The sequence below is a fragment of the Grus americana genome, chromosome 2 (assembly GCF_028858705.1).
Source record: "Grus americana isolate bGruAme1 chromosome 2, bGruAme1.mat, whole genome shotgun sequence".
Classification (NCBI taxonomy): domain Eukaryota; kingdom Metazoa; phylum Chordata; class Aves; order Gruiformes; family Gruidae; genus Grus; species Grus americana.
In genome coordinates, this window is record NC_072853.1 from 115,401,841 (window position 1) to 115,427,490 (window position 25,650).

The 25,650-nt window shown below is 37.6% G+C and overlaps 1 protein-coding gene across 6 annotated transcripts in view; it reads right to left on the minus strand.

The window, feature by feature from the left end:
* Positions 1-5,920: 5,920 nt before the first annotated feature.
* Positions 5,921-25,650, minus strand: part of NT5C3A (5'-nucleotidase, cytosolic IIIA) — a 28,047-nt gene continuing 8,317 nt past the window's right edge. For 2 of the 6 annotated variants that reach the window (XM_054815403.1, XM_054815400.1), the window contains exons 2-10: positions 18,285-18,391; positions 11,532-11,630; positions 11,005-11,074; positions 10,247-10,293; positions 9,770-9,855; positions 9,424-9,513; positions 7,960-8,122; positions 7,295-7,495; positions 5,921-6,541 (exon numbers count right to left, since the gene is read on the minus strand). In XM_054815403.1, the coding sequence (XP_054671378.1) occupies positions 6,440-6,541; positions 7,295-7,495; positions 7,960-8,122; positions 9,424-9,513; positions 9,770-9,855; positions 10,247-10,293; positions 11,005-11,074; positions 11,532-11,630; positions 18,285-18,391 (965 nt within the window). In that variant the 3' untranslated portion in view covers positions 5,921-6,439. Of the gene's footprint in view, positions 6,542-7,294; positions 7,496-7,959; positions 8,123-9,423; positions 9,514-9,769; positions 9,856-10,246; positions 10,294-11,004; positions 11,075-11,531; positions 11,631-15,635; positions 15,687-18,284; positions 18,392-18,774; positions 19,047-25,650 lie in introns of those variants that run through there. The other 4 variants (XM_054815401.1, XM_054815398.1, XM_054815402.1 and 1 more) reach the window with 4 other exon arrangements.

The window sequence follows — 25,650 nt, forward strand, 5'->3', positions numbered from 1 at the left end:
GTGACGGCTCTCTCAGCTGGGAACTTCGAAGTCCCTCACTGAATGAAATCATTTTAGGTAAGAAACAACATTTCATTCCCCAGGCTAGCGAAAGCAAACTCACAGGGCTTTGTAGCTGAGGTTTGATGTTTTCACTTCATCTGTAGCTCCAAAACCACATCTATTGCATGTAAAATGCTGGAAGCCTGGTCTGGGGTTGATGATGTAAATACTGCGGGTGTCAGCGGATGGCACTTGCAATCCGAATGTGTATGGCCTGAGTGGCTCCTTTGAAGCATTGCTATCTTCTGAAAGCCGCTTTCTCAGAAGGCTGTTGCACAAAATTTTCCCCTTTCTTTTATTTGGAAGTAGGTAGCTCACTTGTCACTGTGGTTCGAAGGCATTGCTTCCGCGTGCTTGTGGAGCGGAGATAAGGAGCTGGACGCAAGTTGTGATTGAGTGCTGCCAGAAACGTCCCCAGCGTGGAAACAACTCCTTACACTGTTCTTGTGCGTACCCCAAAACCCAAGTGTGTCTTCTGAATATCCAGGATTGCTTTATCTGAGAAAATCTTAGTGAATAGGTCTTTCTGCATGGAGGATTGATCGTTCTAGATTCTAATCCCGAAGTAATCCTGAAGATTGCTATGCTGGATTTTTTTGGAAGAGCACGTCAGTGATGGGATAGCAGGTGTGACTTTACCCGTGCCTCTGGCTAGGGTAAGTACGTCTGAAATTATCATTCTGTTGCCCCTAAGGCCTTAGCAAACGTGGCTTGTGATCTACCTAAATGACATTCTTCTGTCAAGGGGATGTTTTTGTTGCCACCTCAGCTCATCCCCCCCCAGGTCTGGAGGCTGCCATTTTGGAAATGAGAATGCAGTGTTGGGGGAAAGCAGAGAATAAACGGGGAAACTTGCTGCAAAATAATTATATTGACACTGAGCATTTGCTTGCCAGGACTACCTGGCTGCATTAGGTTAAAAACTGTAAAATCCAGAATGTTTGATTACTTACGTAGACCCTGTCAGTTCTTTTCCTTTCTGTGGGCAGCTATCGGCCCCTACCTTAAAGGAAAGCTTAGGGCCACCCTCCTTCTCAGCAAAGGGGTATACTTCGGCTGAACTCCTCTACCCGTTGCTGCTCCCGGTGCGTGGCCCCCCTTTAAAAGTGAGGGCAGTCTGCCTGGCAGTTAACCAAGCCAGGGCCTGGGGAAGCTGGTTGGGAAAGGGAGATGGTGCTGGTGTGGACTGGGGGAGCTCAGCACAGCCCCTGCACCTCCAGCGAGAAGTTAAAAGTCCCTCTACATCACTGTCCTGTTGGAGAGGGTGGCCTGTGGTGGGTATGGATAGAAGGGAAATACTTTTCTACCTCAAAGTGTAAGATACTTTTTTTTTTTTTTTAATGCAGAAAGTATCTCTTTAGGTATTAACATACCTAACTGAGATAACTTATTTAGAAAAATAGATGATAACTCTTCAGGGGTCGTTAACAGCCAGATGAAAATGGAGGGTTTAGCTAATGAGAGGCTCTCCAGAAACCGGACTGCTGCTGCTGCTCCACTGAAACAGCCAGGTGCTGCTCTTCTCAGAGCTGGGCAGCTGACTCCCGTTAGGCAGCTGGTTGAGGAAAGGAAGCTGCCTGCAGTCAAGCTTGGCAATTACCTGCTGGACTGTAAGAGGCTTGGTGGAGAGGGAATACGGCTCTATACCCAGAAAAATCCAAGTATTTGTAAATTTTTTTTGCATGATTTTTGTGCCCTAATTTGACAGCAATGCTTTCTGCCGTATAACTCTGCATGTGCCAAATATATTCAGAAATTATACTTAATTCAGAGTTTGCAGTTGTTGAACTCAAATATATCTTTTTCTGTGTGAAAAAAATATTCAGGTTTTCCTTTAAGCTTAAAAATAGCATCTTTAGCTAGTACTTAGTGCAAGTTTTCAGCTCAGTTCAGGACTATTAGCGTGTGTTTGACAGTAAGAGGACATTTGAGCTGGCTGCAACACCCACTCGGAAGGAGGAAACATTTTTAGCTAAATAAAGGTCCCAAATATTTGACCTTGGGCATGTGCTACAGACAGAACAGATATTGTGAGTAGAGGAAGGGGGGGACAAAAGTAACAAATTCACTTAACTTTGCTGCTTATTCTTTGCTTTTAACATCAGAAATACGCTTTTGGCTATGGGTAAATGGTCTGGGAAATGTATGATACCTTTCTTTCCAAACTGAATCATAAATGAAATACACTTTTAGGGTTGCAAAATGTTTCTGGTTAGAATTTTGATTTAGAAAGACATACTGTGAATAGTATCTCTTTCCTAAACCCAAATGCAGAATCTGGATAGCAGTTACAGGAATTAGACTTGCTGGAGAAGGATGATTTAACCTGTAGCCACGGTGTTAATTTTGTTTGCCATTAATTTTTTGTGTGGTTTTGGAGAGGTGACTGATAGTATCTATTCTTATTTCTAGCAAACAGAGCAGTGACCAAAAAGTGGGATTTTGAAAACGTGGAGAGTTTTTTTTTTTTTTAGATAAAAACGCATCTTGTGCTTTCCCTTAACTACTGTGTAAGCCAGAATTACGGATGTGAGACGAGGAAAGGATATTGATAATCTGTTCAGCACTGTGTACAGAACCTCCTGGTTCAGGTTGATCATGTAAGTAACTGGTTTTGGTAGAAAGTGATACATGGGGCATTTCAAGAAGTAAATCGTTTGGTGCGCAGATACGCTTTGTGCAGGAAATGGTTTCCGTCAGATGATTGCAACATGGCTTAGCTGCTCTTAGGTCCTCGCAAAGGCTTGATGCTCTGGCAGACCCGTAACGCAGAATCTGAGGCTGACAGGATTTCATGGAGAATGCATGCTGGAGACCTTAACTTCCATGCCTCCTGGTGGAGGGGCAAGAATCCTTTTCTTGAAGTGATGGTCATTGTGGACTGAATATTCGGTGACCGGCAATTCAGTGTCCATCTGCTTGGAGGCGAGATTGGAAAATCATCCTTATAAAATGCTTGAGATGGTTCATCTGAAATCCTCTACCAAGGCAAAGACTTTTAGGTGTCCAAGTAGTTGGGAAACCATCAAGTGATCACTTTTGATACTGCTCGGGCTCTGGGCAGGCTGAATACTAATTTCAGTAACTTGGATTAAGATGTAGTTAGGGATCTGTTTTGGTAACTGCTTTTGATTATTTCCATATTGCTCTGTGTGGGCTTTTCTATATGGATTTAGTTGTGGGGTTTTTGTTTTTTTAAATTGTGGGTGGGTTGATCAATCAGATCCTCATCGTGCTGAAGGAGTGATGGCTTGTTTCCTGTACGGTTGGGTGAGGCTCGGGAAAAATTATGGGGGAGGGATCAATGAGTTTATGTGAAATCCTGAGGCAAGTTGGATGAGAACATGGGGCAGTCCTGCCTCTCAGAAACATTACACAGAGAGACCAGAATTGCCCCCAGATTTTCACTGATGCTGGGATGGCCAGGGAAAAGACCTTTTGGACTTTTATTTGGCATCTATGACAAAAGAGCCAGCATCATTGCTTGTTTAAGAAAACCAAAACAAGAATCAACAACTCTACTCCCCCTAAAACCTTGACATTAGCTCAGCTCATGTAAATTCTGTAGGTGCCTAAAACCCAAAACATAGACCGTTAAAGAAATTGTGTCTGCTTACCGCCCCTGGAAACGCTGCAGCATTCCCTCAGAGCCTTGCCATGCCTGGGGAGGCACAGACCGTGCTGCTGAGCGGGCAGTTCACACTGCTGTCCTGCAGGGAGTCACATCTAACATCACCCCGCTTACCTCGCCAGCGGTGCCGAAACCGTAATGCTGGCAGGAGGTGACTGCACAGGAGGCTGCTCCCTCCCTTATGGGTGTGCAGTGCAACCATCCTGCCTTCCTCCCTGGCCCAGGCAAGGGGGGGCAGGGAGAGAGGCTGCAGAGAGAGGAAAGGGAGAAAGTGCCCACCTTGTGCATTGGGGAACATCCTTCCTGCCCCTCCTGGCTGGGTGTTTGGGGCGCCCGAAGGCCTGTCCTGTCCTGCTATGGTTGGTATGTTCTAATACACTTCCTCCTGCTCTTCTATGATGACTTGTAGGAAGCTGCTCTGCCCCTGGCTGCTCCAAGGGGATGTGCTACCCCCCAACCCACTGCCCCTGCCTGCGACTCCTTCTGCCCCAGGCAGACTGTTCACCCTGCAGCTCCCAGAGCTGCAGCATCTCCCCTGCTCAGCCCCGCTGCCACAGGTCCTCACCTTCAGCCCGTTCTCTCCAGCGTCTGCCACTCAGCCAGTCAGACATCAACTGCAGCATGCACTGCTGCTGGGCGCTTGGTTTTGCGAGCGCGTGGATGCATGAGAGAGAGGGTAAGCAGCAGCTCTCTCAATGTCACTGACTCAGCAGCTGTCACTACGGCTTTTGGGATCTCCCTGTCTTCTGGTGTTGGCTGATGGGCTCCTGGCAGGCCGGGGCTGAGGCAGCTGCCGCTCCCGTCTCCTCCTGTCACTGGCACCACCAGGGCGCTTTCAGCTCTTCCAGTCTGCTGCTGCCTGAGTCATGGCTTTCAAATGGATGGCAGCCAAGATGCTATCCTCTCCTTGGTCATCTTACGGTTTAAGTGGTTTTCTGCTCAAACGGACGGCTTCTAAAGTTCCCGCTTCTGGGGAGTCTAGCTGCTCGTGCCAGGAGTAGAGAATTACACGAGTGTAGATTGCATACAAGAAGGACATCATTCCTCAGACAGTCTTTGCCTGTTAAGATGCAGGCTGGAATTTCTGAAAGGTCCCTGCCCAGCAGTTCCCTGCTGGCATACCATGTGCAATGTGATTTTTGAAAGGACGCACACACCACTTCAGCTGGTCCATCAAGCCTCTGCCATGCTTTCAAAACATGGGGCCGATTTAATTTCAGTTTGCTACGGAGGATGCAGAGGTGGGGTAAGGAAACTACCCCCTGTCTTGCCTTCTTGGAAAAGTTCCAGTAGGTGTGGTAACAGATGCAAGCCTGCTGATTTTGAAAAAAATATGACTGCTGCTACTGAGAATTTAGATAATGGACCACAGGTTGGGCAGGAAAGAGGCCATTTCTTGAGTTGTGTATTACTTGCTGGTAGGAGAAAATGCAGATCTAGGCTCTCCCGTATTTCATTGCAATTCCTCAGGGGCTGGAAGCTGGCACAGCTCCTGCTGTGTATAAAAGAAAGCAAAGGGGGACGACTATACTGCATGTTAAGGAAGTGGTATGATTGCCTCTATTTTATTAATGAATAGTTAAGTACAGCTGAGACCTCTTAGGACCAGGGTCACACCACCATCTTTAACTTCTGCATCATATCAGAGTAAGCTTCCAAAGCTGTGGCTACATTCAGCTGTACCATTATGTACATGATGCTGAGAGGTACTGTAATGTCTTCAGTACAGAAGACACACTTTCTGAAGATTCAGTAGGTGTTTCAACAGAGAGGATGTGCATAACAAAGCCGGAAGAGCTAGATGCTATACAGATACTTGTGTTTACAATTTGCAGAGAGTGGGAATGTGACCTGAAGCCAGTTCTGGAGAGGTGATCTCCAAGTGCTTCTGAGCACTTACGCCAGGCTGGCAGCCATCTTGCAAAATCAAGTTTTCTTGCTAAGTCAGCTTTTAAAATCCAAGATTAATATCTAGCTTTATTTGGATTTTCTGTGCCTGGAGCAGCTCACTGAGAATTCCAAGAGAAATTATTTTAGGCGAGCCATGCTAGCTTTGATGTGAAACAGCAGGCTAGAAGTGCAGTAGTACACAAAATAAGATCTGAAAAGGGGCTGAAATTTTGGCTGTGTACTATTAGCTTGTGAAACTGTCCGTGGTTACGAAGATGAGAAAATTTACCTCAGATATATTAACTTAAAACATGCTTCCCATTCCACAGAGGATAAAGAAGAAACACTTTGCCTGAATTGGGTGAGTAAAGCATTTTTACTGAAGAAAAATATATGTATGAAAAACTTCTGTGAAAGTCTGTAGCATATGAGTAAGATCCTTCAAAGTACAGCTGAGACTGAAATATCTTCTTTGAAAGAAGAAAAGGCAACACAAATGTGCATGCTGCTTATTCACAGAACATTTACATCTTAAATTTTACAAAATAGCCACATTTTCTAAAATGCTCCTCTGAAATGCCTGATTAAAAGACAGTGAACCATAGTATCCCATTAGCAGCAGTTTATCACATCTATAAATCCAATTCAAATCTAGTTGTAATAGGAGTGTGAGACAATAAAGAATAGCCTAAGAGCAGTAAGAGGAGCTTCTAGTTGACAATGAATACCATATATATTTCAAAATACCAAAATGAAGATAAAAGTCTTAAATTAAATTAAACAGTTCTGTAAATGAGTAATAAACACATCTAAGCACATGTGTGCTCTTCTGTCCAGTTGCCTCCTGGAAGGAATGGAGTGACTTGAGACTGCAATTTACAGGATTTTCTGTAGGATGGAGTTGGCAACTTCCAGGGATTCATCTTTCACCAAGACAATATCATAAGAGTCCATATATTTTTCCAAAAGCTCATCTACCTAATTACAGAAAGGATAAAGAGAAAGACCCACTTAGTTTTAGAATTAATTATCAAAAGACTTTTTGTCATTAAAATATTGTCCAGTCTTTCCACCAAATGCAGGGAATGAGCCATGCAAATGTGTATTGCTCCTATGAGTGAACTCCACAGGATGACAGAGTAAGAGTAGCCTGACATAACTGTGTGAGCATTCCAGGATATAACATATATATACACGCACACCTTGCGTTTATTCCAGGATCTTGCACATAAAGGAAAGAAAAACTACTTCTTTAGCTTCCCGAAAGGCAGAAAGAAATAGAAAACTATAGAGAGTTTTCTCTCTCCTGAATGCAAACGGGTGTACATTATAACTTAGCAAAGAATCAGTTCTGTGTCTCCTCACCAAAAAAAAAAAAAAAAAAAAAGAGACTGCCTAAATTTGTTATTTGGAAGATTATAGCAGTATTGAAAGGTGTGGGAGGAGCCACAGAAATTTCAGAGAATTAATTTCTCTAGCCTCTGAATTTTACTTCTCAGGAAAATACCTTCTCAGAAGTAGTTCAGTACAAAACCCAAAGCAATTTATATTTGTGTTTTTGTAGCAGCTTATTGGTTAGAAAAAAACTCGAGGTAAGAAATCCATGAAAAATGTTTGAAATCCCCCCAAAAATACGGGCCAAACAGTTTGATATCTGAAGCTTATTATAATGAACTTGATTCTAACTTACAGTATTTCACTCAAAGTTCAAAAGTTTCTAAGGCCACTTACTTTATCATTGAGGTAGCCGATCTTAAGAATGTGTTCAACATTTGCTACTCCATCTGCCATACTCAAGTCTCCTTGGGAATCACCCAGCAGTATGATATTACTGTTGTCTTTTAGTTGTTTGAAGTACTCTGTATTCTTCAAGGCACCATCATGTTTGTTGTAAACATGAATCAATTCTCCTTTAAATCCTTTTAATATTCCCTATAAAAAAAAACCCACTGAAGTTATTTCTAGTATCATATAGACAAGAAGAATCTAGAATGAAATAGGTGGTATTACTCTTGAACTAACATTGAACTATGTAATCTCTAATAATGAACAAGATAAATTACTGTTAAATAACATAATTACTGTAATAGCATTGTTAAGACTAGACAGACAACGATTCTCCCTCCTTGGAGGAGGAGGAGCAGCAGTGCTGAGTGTGAGGTTGTCATTGAAGGAAATGAACGGTATCTTAGTCACAGCACGCTAGCAGTGTTTGAACTGTTATCCTCTGCTTATTTTTTGCCTGGGGGAGTGCTGAGTATGCAAGTCTAATTTTGTATGTGGCAGGGTAGATGGCTACATCTGTTACATTAAAATGTTCATCTTGGAGTATACATAAATAGCTACTAAATACACAAACAGTCATGTTTGATAAGAATGTGTTATTTCATACATACATTTTCATCAAAATCCATGAAATTGGAAACCACTTTGACATTAGAATGGTAAACCCCAGCCTGGTGGATAACTTCTTCAAGAATGTCCCCAATCCCCGCAGAAAATATGAACACAGGAATATTATGTTCACTGAGCTTATCAAAGAAGTTCTCATATCCTTCTCTGTAACACAGAATGTAAATACAAATCAAATCTCAAATAAAGCAAGCCAAGAAAAGTCAGAGTTTTCTGGACATTCAAATCATCTTTGGAAAAGAAAATTAATTTCCCTGAGCATTTAACTTTATTTCCTTTGCCTGACCTTTTCAGGTTAACAAGAACCATCAACCTAATGCATGGCACGTAGTTTTAGCAAGAAACTCTTGCACCAAGCTGTTTGGTCTTGATCTGTATAATACCCCCTCCTCCCCCAAAATATCTAATCAATCATGTTTTAAAGACTTAAAAACAGTTCCTCTTCCTCAAACACACCAGAAAAAACAAGCAACTAGTAGAACTCTCTCTAGCTACTATCAGGCTGTACATTTCCTTTCAATCTTTCTTGCTTAAATATTTGACTTTCTGTAGGGTTATTACCATAAACCAAATTTTGTTTTGTTTTGAAATCCTGAAAACACTTACTGTCACTCTTTCCTGAAAGCTTTTTAGTTTTCAGTACCCAATCAAAACTATGTATAGCGTTCCAGGAACAATATAATATTATCTCTATACACCTTCTCCATACAGACATTGATTGGTAAAATTTTACATTTAAAAAAAAAAATTATGAAAATTTTTGAGGGAATGTTAGCCTGTGAATGAAGATTCAATCCACATGGACTTAGATTTCAAACAGGCAGAGACCGTGTGCTTGTCTGTTTTGCAAAACAAGAATTTAGTCAGTATGATAAACAAACACGTCCACGAATTGTCTTAATATCTTGTTTCAGTAGTCCAAAATTTACAGACAGTTTTGGAGAACTTTAACAGAGATGGAGAGATGGGAGCCATAGCACATTTCAAGCAAGGATTTTGCTGACTTTTAAATTTGCCTTTAGCCATAAAGGAAGAACAATATTTAATGCAACATATGAAACATACTTTTCAGGTCACTGCACTTTTATCTCAGATAAAACTATTCTAGGGAATGTTTTTCAAAGGAACAAAGTTGAACTCTACATTCCCCTTGCAAAAAAAAAGAGCCACCAGTGCAATTTCAAGAGGATGAAAATCTACAGAAATGAAGTTTGAGAGATGGGACTCAAACTTTTTTTTTTTTTTTAAGATCTCTAGCATATACAGTGTGATCACTGTAAGCGTTTAGCTACAAAATATGAATAAAGTGGGGGCATGAAGAGCTCACTATGTTCCAAGATTATGGTGTTGCATTCTCAGGAATGTTTCTGTTTTTCCCCTGAAAACACACAGTAAGAATCTACAGAAAACGCTCTGAAACAGTATCGTTCAAATCAAAAGAAACTTACTTCAGCATAACATCTGATTCCCTCACAGTTTCTGCCAACTTATCCTTTTGTAAGCCTTGTTCAATAAGTAGTGCATGAGATTTATTGTACCTAGAATATAAACAAAAAATGGGTCGAAATTGACTTAAGATTCACCTTTCATTAAATCTCACAATGAAAAGCATCCTGTATGGTTAATTCTTGTTCATTCAAGTTAACAGCAAAGCAAAACCAGTTGATGCACAACACTCAAAAAGATTAATTCAGTTAATGCATTAGCTAAAAGCTAATTACTGCCATAAATTTGTTTTTAAAAACTTATTAAATTTAATCTTAGTACAATTTGAAGATGGGAGGTGTCTCTTACCATTCTACCATATATGGATATTTTTCTTCAATAGTGAGAGCTGGATCAATTTCAATAGCGTAATAGGTTTCTTTCAGCTGCAGCAGCTGAAGGGAAAGAAGCACCAGATGTTTAATGTATTTTTATAAAATAACACTTGATCTAACCAATCAAAATCAACTTCTTCATTCTGATTACATTATTTAGATAAAATGGACTCTGAAATGCTCTTTGAACAAAGAGTTAGCCTGTAAATATGTCTAAGAAGAAGTGAATGCCGTTAAACTGAGCTACATGCTACTATCAAGAATACAAATATTTCTGTTCACTTTGGTTAGTGATGGGATGTCTTGCAGTCAGTGAGAAAGCTCAGAGACTGTTACGGATTTGAAAGTATTCCTCCTCTTGTTGTGCTGAGTAATTCAACACACAGTACAGCCAAGGAATAAAAACAGTGTTCTGTACAACAAACGAACAGCTAGTAGGTTTTCTGTTTACCTTTTTCCGACAGTCCTCTGTGATGAGCTTAGAGTTATCAATGATGTCTGGGGGGGGGAATGGAAAAAAAAGTGTTAAACAAGATAGTGTATTTCTTTAATTTTGCTCTACAACACTGTAAATGGCATAGATGACAATGTCTGATGACATACCACTATGTTTCCTCAGAACTTTTCTTACCAGCAACTGTAAAAAGCACATTTTTCTCCATAAGCATGATGTATTACTGTCCTTCCCCTCATGTCTGAATTAAAAGGTCAATTACAAGCTTTATTATCTGTTTCTTGAGATATAACTATTTCTGAAATCATCATGAGGCATCCTATGTGTTTTAGGATTCCCACTTCATTAGTAAACGGATTCTCTTTGTTCTAAAAGGCTACAGGATTAAAAATGTCAAGAATTCTGAAGAGTTTCCTATCTTGTTCTTGCAGGTGTCAGGACTATTATGGGCTCTTAAAAATAAAAGTCAACCCTACTATATCTAGCCACTAACATCTTACAGTTAAGAACATAATGTTTTAATTGTGAATGGCAACTTATCTGATTTTAATTCACACAGATTGTGATTAAAATATATATACATAAACCCACATACAGACAGTTATTAGAATACTTCATAAGGATGTACAGGATAGTTAACAAATCAATATAAAATCTCATACATTAGGAAATAAATTGGATAGAAAATTAAAATCTAGGAAAAACTTAAAAGAATGAACAAATCAATCTGTATTACAAAAAAAAAAAGTACTCACTATGACAAGTTGGACATCTTTTTCCATTGTAGGAAAATCTACTTAATGTCATATCAAAATCTGTAATAATCTATTTAAGGAAAGAAAAAGCAAAACTGTCTTAAACATGGAGGGACAAAATAAAGAATGGCTAGAAATTCTGAATGATCAACAATAGTTGCAGCTTAGTAGCATAAGTGTCACAGAAATCTCTCTATTTTATTGAACTATTGTAATGTAAGCCAGAATATCCCATAACTTTTTTTTCCTAACAAACCTGTTTTTCTAATTCCTTTGGTCAGAATATTTCCTGAAATTACTAAACTTTTATGTTTAAATCATTTACTTAACTAGTGTCTGGCTGAAATACAGTTGAATCAACAAGGGCTATTAAAAGAGTTAACATGTCTAAGTTTTGGAGATTTCTTGAAGGCTGACTTCTGAGATATATATATATATATATACACACACTTAAAAATTTTTGGCATAAAGCAATGATCATATGATTGTTTTCCTTCTGAACTGGTTAGACCTTCTACTATCTTTACCTGAAGTTTGGCGGCTCCACCTTTGATGAGGCCACAAATAATCTCCTCTACTCTCCCTGGGTCCTTAATATGGACAGTCTTCTTCTGAAATTCTGGCATCTATGAAGAGTAAGAACAAAGACAGAAATATACTTACAGAGGAAAACTTCCTAGGTAATACCTGCTGTCCATCAGATTGGAAGCTCTGCATCTATAAAGTTTCACGCGACATCAAGACATGCTCAGGACAGGAAGGCAAGTTAAAAGTAAGAAGAAACAGAAAATGCTCTGTATGTATGAACTGATGACTACACACAGTTCTGTTTGCTTTCAATATCTGTTTTCATTTCCTTTCCTAATATGAAATTATTCAATAAGCTGACACTCACAGAAAAGATATTTGTATTTGTATGAAGTAAGGGAGATACATAGAAACAGGACATACGGGATCACCTTGTGGTTCAAGTATGTCACTGGGAGATGGGGAACCTTAAAACTAGCTCTTCGTGTGATTAATATGCCCTTAAAGTTTCAACCTAGATAAAGAATACAAGCTGATTTTAGACACCCGTTGTTTTGTTGAGAATGCTGCATGTCAACCGAGTACTCCAATAGAACAAGGCCGTATAACAATTCCTGCTCCCTAGCCAGTCAATCAATCATTTTCCATCCCCTATTTTACTGCACGCTTTTGAAATAACACATGCTATCACACCACATACTCCTTTTGAATGAAAAATAGTTCCTGAATATTATTATAAATGCTGAATTTGGTAAAAAAGAAAAAAACTCCATACCAAACCCCCACCCCTGCCCCTCCCCAAATAACACCCTCCCCCCCCAAGCCTTTGCTTACCAGTTTCTCTTCAACCTTGCAGAAATGGTAAAAGAACTACTTACTGACAGAAATTTCCCAATTTAGTATGTATTTCCTTCCTTTATAATCATGTATGGACTCTTTTGAAAGCAAAGGCATGAGACATTTGCAATCTGTCTACATGGGCATTTATGAGTAGTAAATTTTACTTTCTGTATGTAGAATTTCAGAATGATGAAGTGCTAGGAATTACATTTTTCACATTCTGATCATACAGCTTTCCTTTTCTTACACGTAGCATGTAATTTTTGCTGCAATGAGCTAATTAAAATAATAAAAATAAGAGAAGAAAGAAAAAAAAAAAGCAGCTTCTACTTCCAGACACATTTCTGGAACCAGAGTTCTTATATCACCAATTGTTAATAAGTCAGACAACACTCTTCCTGCTCTTGAAGCTACTAAGCCTTTTGTTTATTAGTAATAACCAACTGGCACTCAAATTGCAATTAGGTAATCATTTAAGAAAAAGATGACATCTTAAAGTCTTGTAAACACGTGTTTTTGTAATGGAAAAGAAACTTGTGTGTCAGAAAAAAAGAAAGGAGGAGGCAGACGGTTCTAGTCCACTCTGCCTTCAGGTAGGAGCAAACTATTACAGCTACATCATTCTCAGCAGATACTTGTCTAACCCATTCTTCAAAACCTCCACCTATATATTCCTCACTTCCCTCAAACATGTATTTCAGTGCTCAACCATATGTTCAGAAAAGCTTGCTTAATCTCTGTTTAACCTTCCTTACTGTAATTTTAGGTCATTCAACTTGGAGGAAAGTATTCTTTTTCACAGGTGTTCACTGGATATTTTTCCCTTCTTCCTGAACTAAAGAACACCAGTTTCTTCGATCTACTTTTGCAGAGCACAATTTTCTAAACTTCTGACAATTCTTGGTGTTGTCCTGGCCCATCCATTTGAACCATATTGTTCTTGAAACACAGCATTTGTAACTGGGGGTTATACCTTTCTGCTCTGAAAAGGTCTCTGCTGAAAGGATACTATGGAAAATAGAAATCCTCCTAAAACCCTAATCATGAGTCTCTGATAATTTTCCAAGGTTTTCCACCCATCCAAAAAGTTTCACCTATACCAGAATATCTTGCCAAAACTTCTTAAGTCATGACAGAGTATTTACTACTTCTTTGCTTTATTAGTCTCATAAAGAAACAAACTGGATTAATTTCACTTCGTTGCTATCCTATGGCAAAGACATTTTCTGTATACGAAGTACCTCCTAAACCAAGATAGTTGCTCTCTGTGTGGTTGCAGTGCCTTGCTACTTTTATTAGAACAGCAAATTCAAAAAAGTATTAAGATTGGCTTCCAACTATCAGCTACATCCCAGGCTGGGAATCATTGAGAAAGGTAATGAGTGTTAACAAAGAGTAAAATTCCTGAAAAATATCCATTAAAGAGTTCCCTAATCTTTTGAGAAATACATTTACAAAGTTTTTATAGACATTTATTCATAATTATCAGCAGATCTAGCTTCACGAAATCAAATGTTAATGATCTGCAACTCTTTAAAGGTGTTTTATGGTATTTTTTTTTGTTGTGTTATACAGTGCTGGTAAACAAAATTAACCTTATCACTTGTTTGGTGGGTACATAGCATTTTTTCTCTATAATAAAAGATAAAGCAATTTGACTCTGTTCTGTAATTTTTTCACTGTAAATTGACTAATCTAATTCCTTTGACTTTCAGGAGGCAAATTATATCTTTATTTTTAGACTTGGAATGCAAAAACTAAACAAAGTGAAATCTAAATGTTTTTGTAAGAAGTAGTTAAAACATTATTTGGTTTTCTTAGATACTAAGCAACAGACTTCCTAACATAACCGATTTAAACAGAACAGATGTTGGGGGAGATGGAGAGATCAGAGGGAGAGACTTGTATGAGGGAGGTTGGATTGCTTGCTACTGTTTTATTTCAGACTGAGGCCTTCCGTAAGTTTCTGAAACAACCTGAGGAAAAACCTCCTTAGTAAACACTTTAGTAGATGATGTTAAACAAGACATTGCCTAAGATTTTAAGTATGATGAAAGCTTCCTTCTTGGCTGCAAACCGATACTCCTACTCAAGATCAGTTTTTAAGGTTCATTTATTTCTAATACATCTTTAATTTTTACACAAGAATTGAAGTCAGTTGAGTATTTTAATTTAGGGGAAAAAAAGTCTTCTGCAGCGAGTATAACCCAGACAATTTCAGTTGCACAGACACTTTAAAAGGCAAAACCAAGTCTTCGTTATGGATATAGCATCTGATAAAGCCTCAGACAAATATGGTTAGACAAAATAGCCACTGTCCCCATCACTTGTTCCCTGTATTCATATTTGCAGCTGAACACTAAGTAGCAATTCTTTTATTTAGGCTTTATCATTATTATATTAGAAGTAAATGAAACTGTCTAATAAGCAGTCACCAGTTTTCTGGCAAACTGTCTCCTTCAACGTCTTACATTTCTGCCCAGTCTAGCTGTTGTTTTTCTGTTGCATATTTGCCATTCTTCAGAGTTGAAAGAGACAAGCACATTCAAGTCGGAAAGAGCTGATAAGACAGATGAAAGAACAAAGAGTGAAAAAATGCTAATAAGAAAAGTTCGGTCAATTTGATAAAACTTTTGTTTCTATTAATTGTTTAAGAAAGCTCTAGGAGTTAACTCAGTATACACAAGAGGCCCAAAATTCTGATGCACCAGTTGACGACTGGGAAGAACACATATGGAGAAACAGCCAAACAGAAATCTCCACAGCACCTAACAAAGGCAAGAAAGCTTTTCAGAGCAAGGAGCTTCTACATACAGAACTAAAGCACAGGAAAAGGAATTCATATTTCTTTGTGACATCTGAAAGGACATCATACTGAATCGTTTAAGTGCCCGTATCTATTCTATCATTTTATAAAAGTGTGAGAAGAGTTTTGCTTTCTTACCAAGGACATTTATATGTTACTTAAATAGCTCAGAAGCCAGTATCTCTTTTAAAACAGATGTTAAAAGATGACAACTCCCAAAGGTAATTTGTGGTTGGCATATACACTGGCCACAAATACATTTAAGTTTCTAGTCTCTTGACATTTTTAAGGAGCCTTCAAAGAGAAGCAAAGAGAACAAAACTGAAAAAGGTTATTTTAAAGGTTGAGCTTAATTGGATTGATGAAAAGGAAAAAAAGATCTGCTTGTTTATGATAGCAGGTAATTGGAATAAGGATGTAGGAAATTCTTTTGTAGCTAACGATGTTATAGTCATACCTTGATGAATGAACAGTAATGGATTCACGCAGGTTTGGAAATCCCCCAGTCCTACAAACCACAGAATGGGTCATTTACAACAAGGATACTTCTGAAAATTACAAGTCTATGTAGTACATGAGACATGCATCTGTGTAGCTGAGTTAAACAAAGAGGAAAGGTATTCACTGTAAAGACTGCATTGAATTCTAGTTTTGAAATAAAGTTTCTTATATACAATTGGATAGCAGGAGTGCAAACAGAGCTGCTTTTATGTTGTATTTGGATGCTGCTTACATATATTGTTTTCTTAGTATTTGAGACAGCGTATATCTAAGTCAGTTTGATTATAAAACAAGACTTGGTGATAATCACTAAAATGAAAGGCAGGTAGCTAAGTAAATTCACAGCTGCCATAGTAGTCATTTCCAATCAGGTATCCTAGGGAATTAATAACTGATTTTGTGCACAAGGCGTAATGTCATATTCTGGAGTTAAAATTATACTGAACTTTTGAATCTACTGAGTGCTGGAGGTAAAGTAGTTACTTCCCTCCCCCTACCCAGCAAAACAACAACGTTAAGTCCCTATGATTAAAAAAAAATAGAAAAAAGAAGCCCAATAAAAAAGGGAACTTCATATAAATGACGACTGTGAGACCTTCTCTTGTTTTAACTATTTGTAATTTTAAGTTGGGAAGGATGAGCAGATGAATGACTTGCTAGCTTAACTACATGGAGACATGACTCATTTCACAATCAAATCTAGATACACAGCCTGAAATATGAGTAGTAATAACTAAAAATATAAGAGGTTATTATCATAAATCTGCTAAGTAATGCTTTGACCAAGGACATAAAAAAATGGGGCAAAGTATTTTTATACTGATAGCCTGTAAGCCTACACTACTTGGCAAATACAAAGTTATCTTATTTTACAAAGACTAATCTAGTATGAATGCCTTCCAAAAATCACTGCTAAGAAAACACCCTGCATTATGGGTGGATAAAATTTTAAGGGAACTTCTCCATAATTCTCAATGATTGATAGAGTACTTTGTTAGGTGCCAGTAATTCTGAATAAGAAGAACTGTTCTCGCACTTACAAACTTATTAAAAATATTCCACAAAATTTCAGATGACCATAATGTCATAAAAGTGATAAGACAATGAATAAGAACTAGCTGTAATACTATTGACAGTATGTGAATTTCAGTTACCACACATTTTCTTTTTTCTACTTTGCTGGTGAGCCTGCCTTAGACTAGACTAGGTTCCAAACCTATTAACTTTTGATACAGAGGACACATAAGGGTGGGCTAGCAAGGAGAGGGAGCTATTAATGTTATTGCTGAACAAGGAAGATGCAAATCAAAGTGATAAAATGGATAGGGTTCAATTATTTGTAAATTTTATTTCTAGTCTATGGTGACAGCTTCCAGGTAAAAGAGTATAAACCAAGAATAAATGACATTTATTTTGGGAACTGCAGATGTCCAGTTCCAAGGTCTGAGACTAGCTATCACATATACTTACTTAAGGACATGTACCAAAAAAGGCAGGGCGTGGCATGGTGATAGCTGTGAAATTTGATACCTGGCAAGCTACAGAAAATTGGTTTCAGTGTTCTTGGTGGCAGAAAGTAACAGTTTGGTGAAAATATAAAGAAAAGGGGCACATTCCTTAATTTACATTTACAGCTTATTTTCCACTCCCTTTTTCTTTTTGCTTTTATTACAGAACATTACTTTCATCTGCTTGCTCTAGAAAACAGAATTTACTAAAAAACTTTTGAAAACCATGCAAGCTTCTTCATGTAACTTCTGCTATTTGCAATCTATGAGTTGCAAGAAGCAGGAGAGCTGTAACAAAAACCACAGAATGAGGGTGTGTGTGTATCTTTTCCTCCCTCTCTATATGCTCATATATAGCTACATGTGCTCATATAGGTATGAAGCAAGATTGGCTTTAATTCAGACCATTTGAATTTTGTTCCATGAGTGCAATAGAAGTTTCTCGTAGCAGCCCCAGCTGTTAGAAGGCTTATCTTTTGGACAGGAACGTTAAAAGCTACGGGACACAACTGTAGTCACATCAGTCACTCCATTACATGCAGCTAGGCAGGAGAACTGCACTAGCGAATGTGCAGTCAGCTAGTGTAACCTGAGCTCAGGGCAGGTATTTATTAATTTATAATTACCAAACCCAAAAACATAATACGTTTTATATTCCTATGATGTAAACTCAAGTATGGTAAGAAATCCTTAGTAACTAGTAATTACAAAATTACTCTTTTGGTAGTTTTGCCGAGAAATAGCCGTAGGACTACTTACCTAAAAAGTAAATAGGCAAATATTATAGAAATGAAACAACAGAACATTGAGTATCTTTCACAGTTGCTTGATAACATGCTGCAAAACTAGACACCCAGCACAGGTTATATGAAATAACTGGAAGTAGCTTCACTACCTAACCTATTTTAAGAAATGGAATAGGATGCATACTAAAAATTATTTTTCCTATTTTAATTATTTACATCTTTTTACACTTAATGTGCTGGATTCTATTTAGTTTGGAAAAAAAAAACATATTAAAAAAATCTGGAGAGAAAGAGAGCTTTCACAGAAAACATGACAACAGCGTTTCCTCTTGTGTTTTTAAAGGAGAGTACCTGTGCGTTGAGCTTAGGGCACTCCTGATTCTTCTGTCCTTGATTTTGTCCTACTGCAACAGCATAGGTGGCAAGCAGAGTCCAGAGACGCAGGGCTTGCATACAGGCTGCCAACAAAAACCAACCAAATCCTTTTAAGAATTGGTCTGCTATATTATGTGATCTTTGCTATTCCTGCTGTATAGAAATAAAAGCAGACATGCATGGTACATAGCTATGCCACTCTTAAAAATACCCACATTTAGGACTATTCTGATATATATTTAAAAGTAGAGGAACATTTAAGTTGAATTAACCTATTCAATAAAAACTGGTAAATATATTTATTCCTTCAATGCTGTTGCCAATTCTGTGCTATCAAATTTTTATTTTAAAAATACAGTTTGTCACAATAAATAACTGTAAATAATGCCTCAGCTCATAACCTTGGCTTAAAAATGCAGGCAAAAGACAAGAGTCAGTACTATTGACAGAAGCTGTGCACACTTACCAGAGGGTTTTGCAGGAGCAGCTGCAGAAGCAAAAGAAAATTCCTCTTGCTTGAGAAACACTAATATAGCAGCACAAGGTGCAGTTGAGGGCGTTTCCAAATACAGCCTGACTAATCCCCGTGCAAAACCCCAGGGTCCTGTGACGCACATCAGCAATGCACAGCAGTTTGTTATGCTCAGCAGTACAGCCTGACAGGCTTACAGATGATCAGCTGGTGTACCAACAACAAAACCTTTGACCTTCACTGAATGAACAGCTTTCATGGATGCAGCAGGCAAATTTGGGCTGCTCTAACAGAGGAAGGCACTTGTTTTTCAAAGGAGAAGTTTACTACTTTGTTACTTTTTAACCCTTTTACAAAGTCTTTCCAAGTGTTTTAGCATTTCCTGTTGCAAAGTGCCACAAACTTCTTATAGCTCGTTGACATGGTTGGTCTCATTAATGTTTACAATGGGGCACACATTTATTTGTGTAGAAGCAGCAAATTAATTACTTAATTAATCTTTGCTTTGACTTTAATTATCTATGTGATACTGAAACAGGAAATCAAGGAGGCTTGTTTGTCAGGATTTTTGAGAGACAAGGTAACTCAACATGCTTTCAGAAGCTTGTCATTAGGCACGCTGCCTGATCAAAGACTGCAACTAGGTGACACAGAAGATGTATTTAAAAGGAATCTTTTTTTACTGTGAGAGGATGAAGGATTATCTAATCATATTTACACTTTAAAGTTGTGTAAACGCTTGGAAGTATCATGTGAAGTCTGGCTATAGCAACAGTGCAAGCTTCCCTTTTGTATCCCATAATTCATGTTCAACCTTAGGTTTATGATCACTCTTTCAGGCTGCCAGAACTAACCACAAACATCAGGCCAATCCATACGTGGCCATGAATGTGACCTGTGCAATCATTAGAATTCAAGCAAGGGCAGGTTAGTAGTGTAGCACATACAAAACCCCTAACGCTGTAACCCCTCACACACATTACCAGGACTCTATAAATTTATTAGCTATAAAAAGTTCTTTTTAAGGAGGATGTCCTGTTTTTCTACATTTTAAAATGACTTTTTCTGTCAAAGTCAATAGACTTTTTCTGAACAGTACAGTGGATCCATATGTTTTGTGTCTGCATTCCAACTGTAGGCCAGTATGTACTCTGTCAGGATTCCTCAGACTGTGACCTACACAGAGTACTTTCATTTTTTTCAGTTGTGCGCTCTCTGTTTTAACCCAATGAAACAACTAGTGAATAATTCAGCTGATACAAAACATGCAACTTTCATCAACACTCATCCTCTTAGAATTAGCAAGATCCCCCAAAACATGTATGTTAAGGTCTGCTGTATCCTGAAGCAGCAAAACAGTTTGAAAGGTATATTCAAGATATAACATCATCTCTGCAAAGACTATATACAGTAAGTTGAACTTAGTTGGCACTGGTATTTGCCAGGATTCATAGCTCCCATTAATCTACTTGCTATAGCATTTGTATGCTGTTGTAATAGGTAACACACAGGCAATATTACCTTTTCTAATATTTTAATGTACTTTGCGTGCTTTTGGTTAATCATATCTCCATAATAATGCTTAGGAAAGCTATGTATAATGCAGTATCTTGAATAAATATGAATTATTTGCACAACAAAAAGCAGTGCTGGATTTCCAATTTTAAAAAGTCTTATGAACAATGAAGTAAAATGTGCTTGCTAGATGAATCATGTAGTTCAGCTAAAGGCATCACTTCATACATTCAATTTGCAAAGTGGCTGTCTTTGAGCTTTTATATATTTCAAAGGTGACAATAGTAGTGATATAAATGAGTCTTGTGAACCTTATAGGTGAGACCAGGATGTGGTGGGGATGGCCTGCTGATATTCTGGTACTTCTCAGGAGTGATTCAGTAAGAAAATTAATTCTAATGATATCAAGAATTGAAAGAAAGTCAGTGTGCTCTTTATTAAAGCTGGGGAAACAAAAAAAAAAAAAGTGTTGGGTTTTTTTTTTTTAAATTTACATATGATTTAAGATTGAAGAGTTGCAGAAATTAAGTCCAACTTTTACAGCCTAATTTTTGGTATACCAGACTAATTAGAAAGCATTTTAAATGAAGGATTACAGTGTTAGCAAAAGAGCTAGAAAATGACGTGAGCGAAATTTTTGTAAACATTAATACAGCCAACACCTAATTCTTAGAAAAACATCTACTGTATCTCTAATAACCATGTACTTTCACTTTAATGAAAATGCTGTATATGAAACTCCTCATCTACAAAACAAGGATGACTGCCTTTGCAACTCTAAGAAACCTTTCTGTCAAACACTTTAATTACAATAACTACTACTGACCATGTTCTGTTACTGCTGATTTGAGTCAGTTGAGCATTTTGTTTACAGTGTTTAATTTCTGGTAAGAGATGAATTAAAATTACCACTTCTTTTTTAAAGAGAGAGAAACAAAGTCCAGCATGACATTTCTACTCTTACAATACAGAAGGTCATTTGAATATATTTTAGGAACCACGAACTAAAGAGGTATAGCTATTTCAACAGATAGGTTCTATTTTAACCTTTTCTCTTTGGCTGAGGGCCATATCTCGACTGCAGAATATTCTACGCAGAAAAAGGGAGAGGGAGAAAAGAAAGAACAACACTGAAAACATTAGATGATTGTCATTCATGTAAGACTAGGAAAAGGTTCAACTTTATACTGTGGTGTGCAAGGTGAACTTGGTTTGTAGAGATTCAGGATGCTCTCAAAGAGTATAAAGCACTAAGTTTTAGTCTGAAGCAAAGGAAAACTGGTTCTACCGGTCCTTACACACCTCTGCCCTAAGTTGCACCTATTTGTGGAAAGACATGTACTCAGCACAGATAAGTTATGTAAGCAAGCAAGCTGAAGTATTTTTTTTAAGTAAGGAGTTGAATACTTCAGCCAAACTGACATCAGCTTTTAAAGATCAAGAAAGAGGTTAGACTTAGAATATTTACTACAGAAATTAGAGGTGACTCAATCCTGTCTACAGTATAAACATTAGCTAGTGGCTTTTCATGAGCTTACTACCTTTTATCCTTGTTTAGTGAGCCTACTATAAATGAACAACTTTAAATATATCCCTGTATATTTAGCATATTGCCAAACTTTACTTGAGCAATACCTTGTTTCATTGCAGAGATCAATTTTAAACATTAAGGAACTGTATTTGTTTTCTAATTTTGCTTTTGCAATAAGTCTACTTAGTACCTATTTTCCAAAACAGACTACTTGATATAATCCCCACAAGACATGGAGAGCTAACTGAACCTTAGCACTGAAGTACAAAAATCAAGCTGAACAAGGGAACCAACGTACAAGAATAGAATTCAAACATGATTTTTATTCATGCCCTACTGAACTGAGTTAATGAGCAGCATACTGGTTCCAGGAATAGCTTTTCATACTTGTCAGTGACAATTACAAGGAAAATAAGGTAAGTGTTCAGTTTGATGAAGCTGGGGTAAATAAAGGTTTAGAAGGATGCCTTGCAGGACTTTTGTATACCACTTATTTTTCCAGTATAGGTTTGGTGTAAAAAAAATGCTAGCCCTATTTACAGATAGTACGATGCAATATAGAAATATTATTTTTATATGAAAGCATGTGTGTTATAGAGATGACTCATGAGGAATGTAAGAGATTCTTTAAAAAGAAAGAGCTTGAACAGCACTTGCTATGGAAAAGTGCTAAGAACCTATTAAAGACTGAATTCATTAAACTGATAAATACAGAGAAGACACATGCTAAGAAGGTAAGGATCTTTACCTGTACAGTTTTAAGACTCGGCAGTACCATTTCAGCTGAGAATTTGTTTTGTCTACTCAGCTATCGTATTCTAAAAAGGCAAAAATAAATGCATGCACAGAACTGATTAGAGGAAGTAAACACACTATCACAAGACATATTTAGCAACTTTATTTGATAGAGATTTTCTAGATCTGATCAGAGACCAGTCTTTACAATACAAGAGAAAACTAGTGATCATCTATAGTCTGACCATTTATGGCTGTATTGAACACAAAGTTATTAGTGCTAACACACACACTCAAAGAGCTGCTAAACTTCTGAAGTATTTATTTTTCTTGTGTTTAATACAACAATCACTATGATGTTACACTCACTGAAAAATGGTATCTCAATAAAACCACTGTCATTCATTAAAAAATAAGGCTTCATAAAGACACATTTTAATTCAGCAAGGTAACTGCATGTTTTAAGTATGGGGTAGATCATCAGTTTAATTAGGACTAAGCAAAGGCCTTAAGCAGTGGACAAGAACAATGATTAGCTTACGTTAAGGTCATGCAGTGAGATAAATTATTCTGGTGTAATGATCTCTCAAGGTAGTTACTCCATGAAATTCTGTGAGGTCAGAATTAGAAAGGTTTTCTTGTGTGTTTTGGTTTTTTTTAAACCAGTTTCTGCAGTTCTGGAAATCTAAAGTGAATAGAGTTTTAGCATCAATTTGAAATGTGTAGGAAGCCATGACTTGCAATTCTATATGGAATTGATTGTTCAGATGAGAGAATAAAAGATACTGCAGCATTGTTGTCCCTTATGCACCTTCCTCTTGTGCTTACAAAAACATTCTAAAAGCAGAGATTTCTGCTGGTGATAAATCAATACACATTTTGAATCTTACAAGAAAGTAGGAATGAAGGTAAGCCAAATACATTGCTTGGTATCTTGAAGTCCAGGTAACAGAACACAGGGTAAGAGGTTTTGATGGACATAACACATTAATCAAAGGCATATTTCTCAAATACAGAGGTATTATTACACATTACAAAACTCAGAGAACTGTAACAACTGTGGCAACAGAAGTCAACACTTTATGCAATATTTCAAATCCTCTATAGAAGTCTATGAAGAACTAATTGTAACTAGGGCCTGAATTTCCAGTATTTCATGTGATCTCCTCCTGTCACTACTCCAGGCAAAAAATTAGTCTCTTTCTGAGAGAATCTATGGGGTACAAACCATACAGAACCAATTCTGAAGATTCTGGGATTGAATGGATGCAGCTTAGGGCAGGTATCTTTTGTATGTTAGGGGAATCACATTCATCTCTGTGCTTTGCTCCCACTCCCTTGCTTTGGTGAGAATTAACCTTGGAAACTGCTAGGTTAAAAAAAAAAAGTTACGTATTGTTTAGTAATCAGTGAGTATCTGGAAACGATCAAGTGATCTTCAGTCAGTAACCATGTATCTTGGAAATGCTGGTCTATAAATGACATCGTACCTGAGCCAGAATTTAATCTGATGTTTTTTTCTTAACCATTCCTCTCCTCCCCTTGCCAAAAAAAAAAAAAAGATATAAAAATATTCTAAATGTAAGCAAGCTCAGATCAACAATAAGAAGTTATTATATTATGCTTAAATTTTACAAATAGCTTCTAAAGCACTAGAATTGAAAGAAGAAATCAAGGCTGTGACACTCACTCAATGCAGGGCAGAAGAAAACTGAGTCTTTTTTCCTGGCCTGCATACTTACATTTCACTGGTGCCTATTCTTACCAATGCTTTCTGGATAGCCCTCTTTATAAAGCCATTATGCACTTGCAACTTAAATACCAAATGCAGTTCTGGTTTCCCTACCTTTCAGGGGATAGAGCAAAACTGGAAAAGGCCCTGAGAAGGGCAGTAAAAATGAGCCATGATATGAAAAGCTTCCATACAATGAACAATTGAATATAATAGAATTCTTCAGCCTGGAAAAGAAATGACTGGATGGCATAGAAAAGGTTAATAGGGAAAGACTGTCCACTCTCTCTTCCAGTGTAAGAGGTAGAGGTCATCAACTAAAATTAACAGGAGGCACATTCAAAACACATGAAAGGAGTCAGCTACAGGTCATGCAATTAAGTAAAGTAGTAAGATGCGGAATTCCTTTCTGGTGATACTGTAAATTTACACAGCCTTAAAAACATGAAAAAAGCTCATCTTAAATTACAGACTCTGTCTCTGAAATACAAGCTGCTGGAGAGTGGGAAATCATTCTGCAAAAAAATTCATGACAGCTTGTCCCATTCTTATCCTTTCCCTGGGCCTCTGCTATAGACAACTGCTAGACAGATGATACTATCTGTATCAGGCAAGACCTTTCATGGATGGCAAGTCATCTCTCCCTGTTTGTAACGTGTGATGACAGGGAGAGTTATTTGCTCTTCATGGTAGTGCTTCAGTTTAATTTCAAGTATGTTTTTTTTTTACCCCATCCTTCCTTTTTCCTTCCAGTTCTTCTTCAGAGAGCACAGATACAGAAATTTCATTTCTGACAAATTAGAATTTTTAAATTTGAGTGGTACTGTCATTTTCCTTTAATACTGTTAATGGTAACAGGATAGATATTGGGAGTCTGGGTATCTGAAAGATCCACTTCCCTCTCATGTTACGCAGAATCTAACGCTTACTGAAAGAATGCTTACACGTGAGGTTGTTGGTACAACTGATCCTTCTTCAAATACCTGAGCAAACAGTATAGAATTCTAAGAACTGGCAGTATGTATATACTGTGGTATATTTATAAATTCTTACTTAGCTATCAGGTGTGCAAAAGCTCACCTTGCATAATAATGTAATTTTGATGGCCTATACTATTTTTCCCAAAACTGTACATTTGCATGTATACTTTTTTATAATTAAATAAGCTGTACATGTCTCTATGCACATACATTGAAAGAACTTAAATGTTTCCCTAGAAACTTCCCATGTAACCCTATCTAGAATGGAATTTGCATTAAGCCCAAGGCCTGGACTGAAGCAGTTGTTGCTGATTCTCTTCTTCTCTTATCTGCTTCTAAGAAAAAAAACATCTGCTTAGATTTTTTTTCACTAAGCC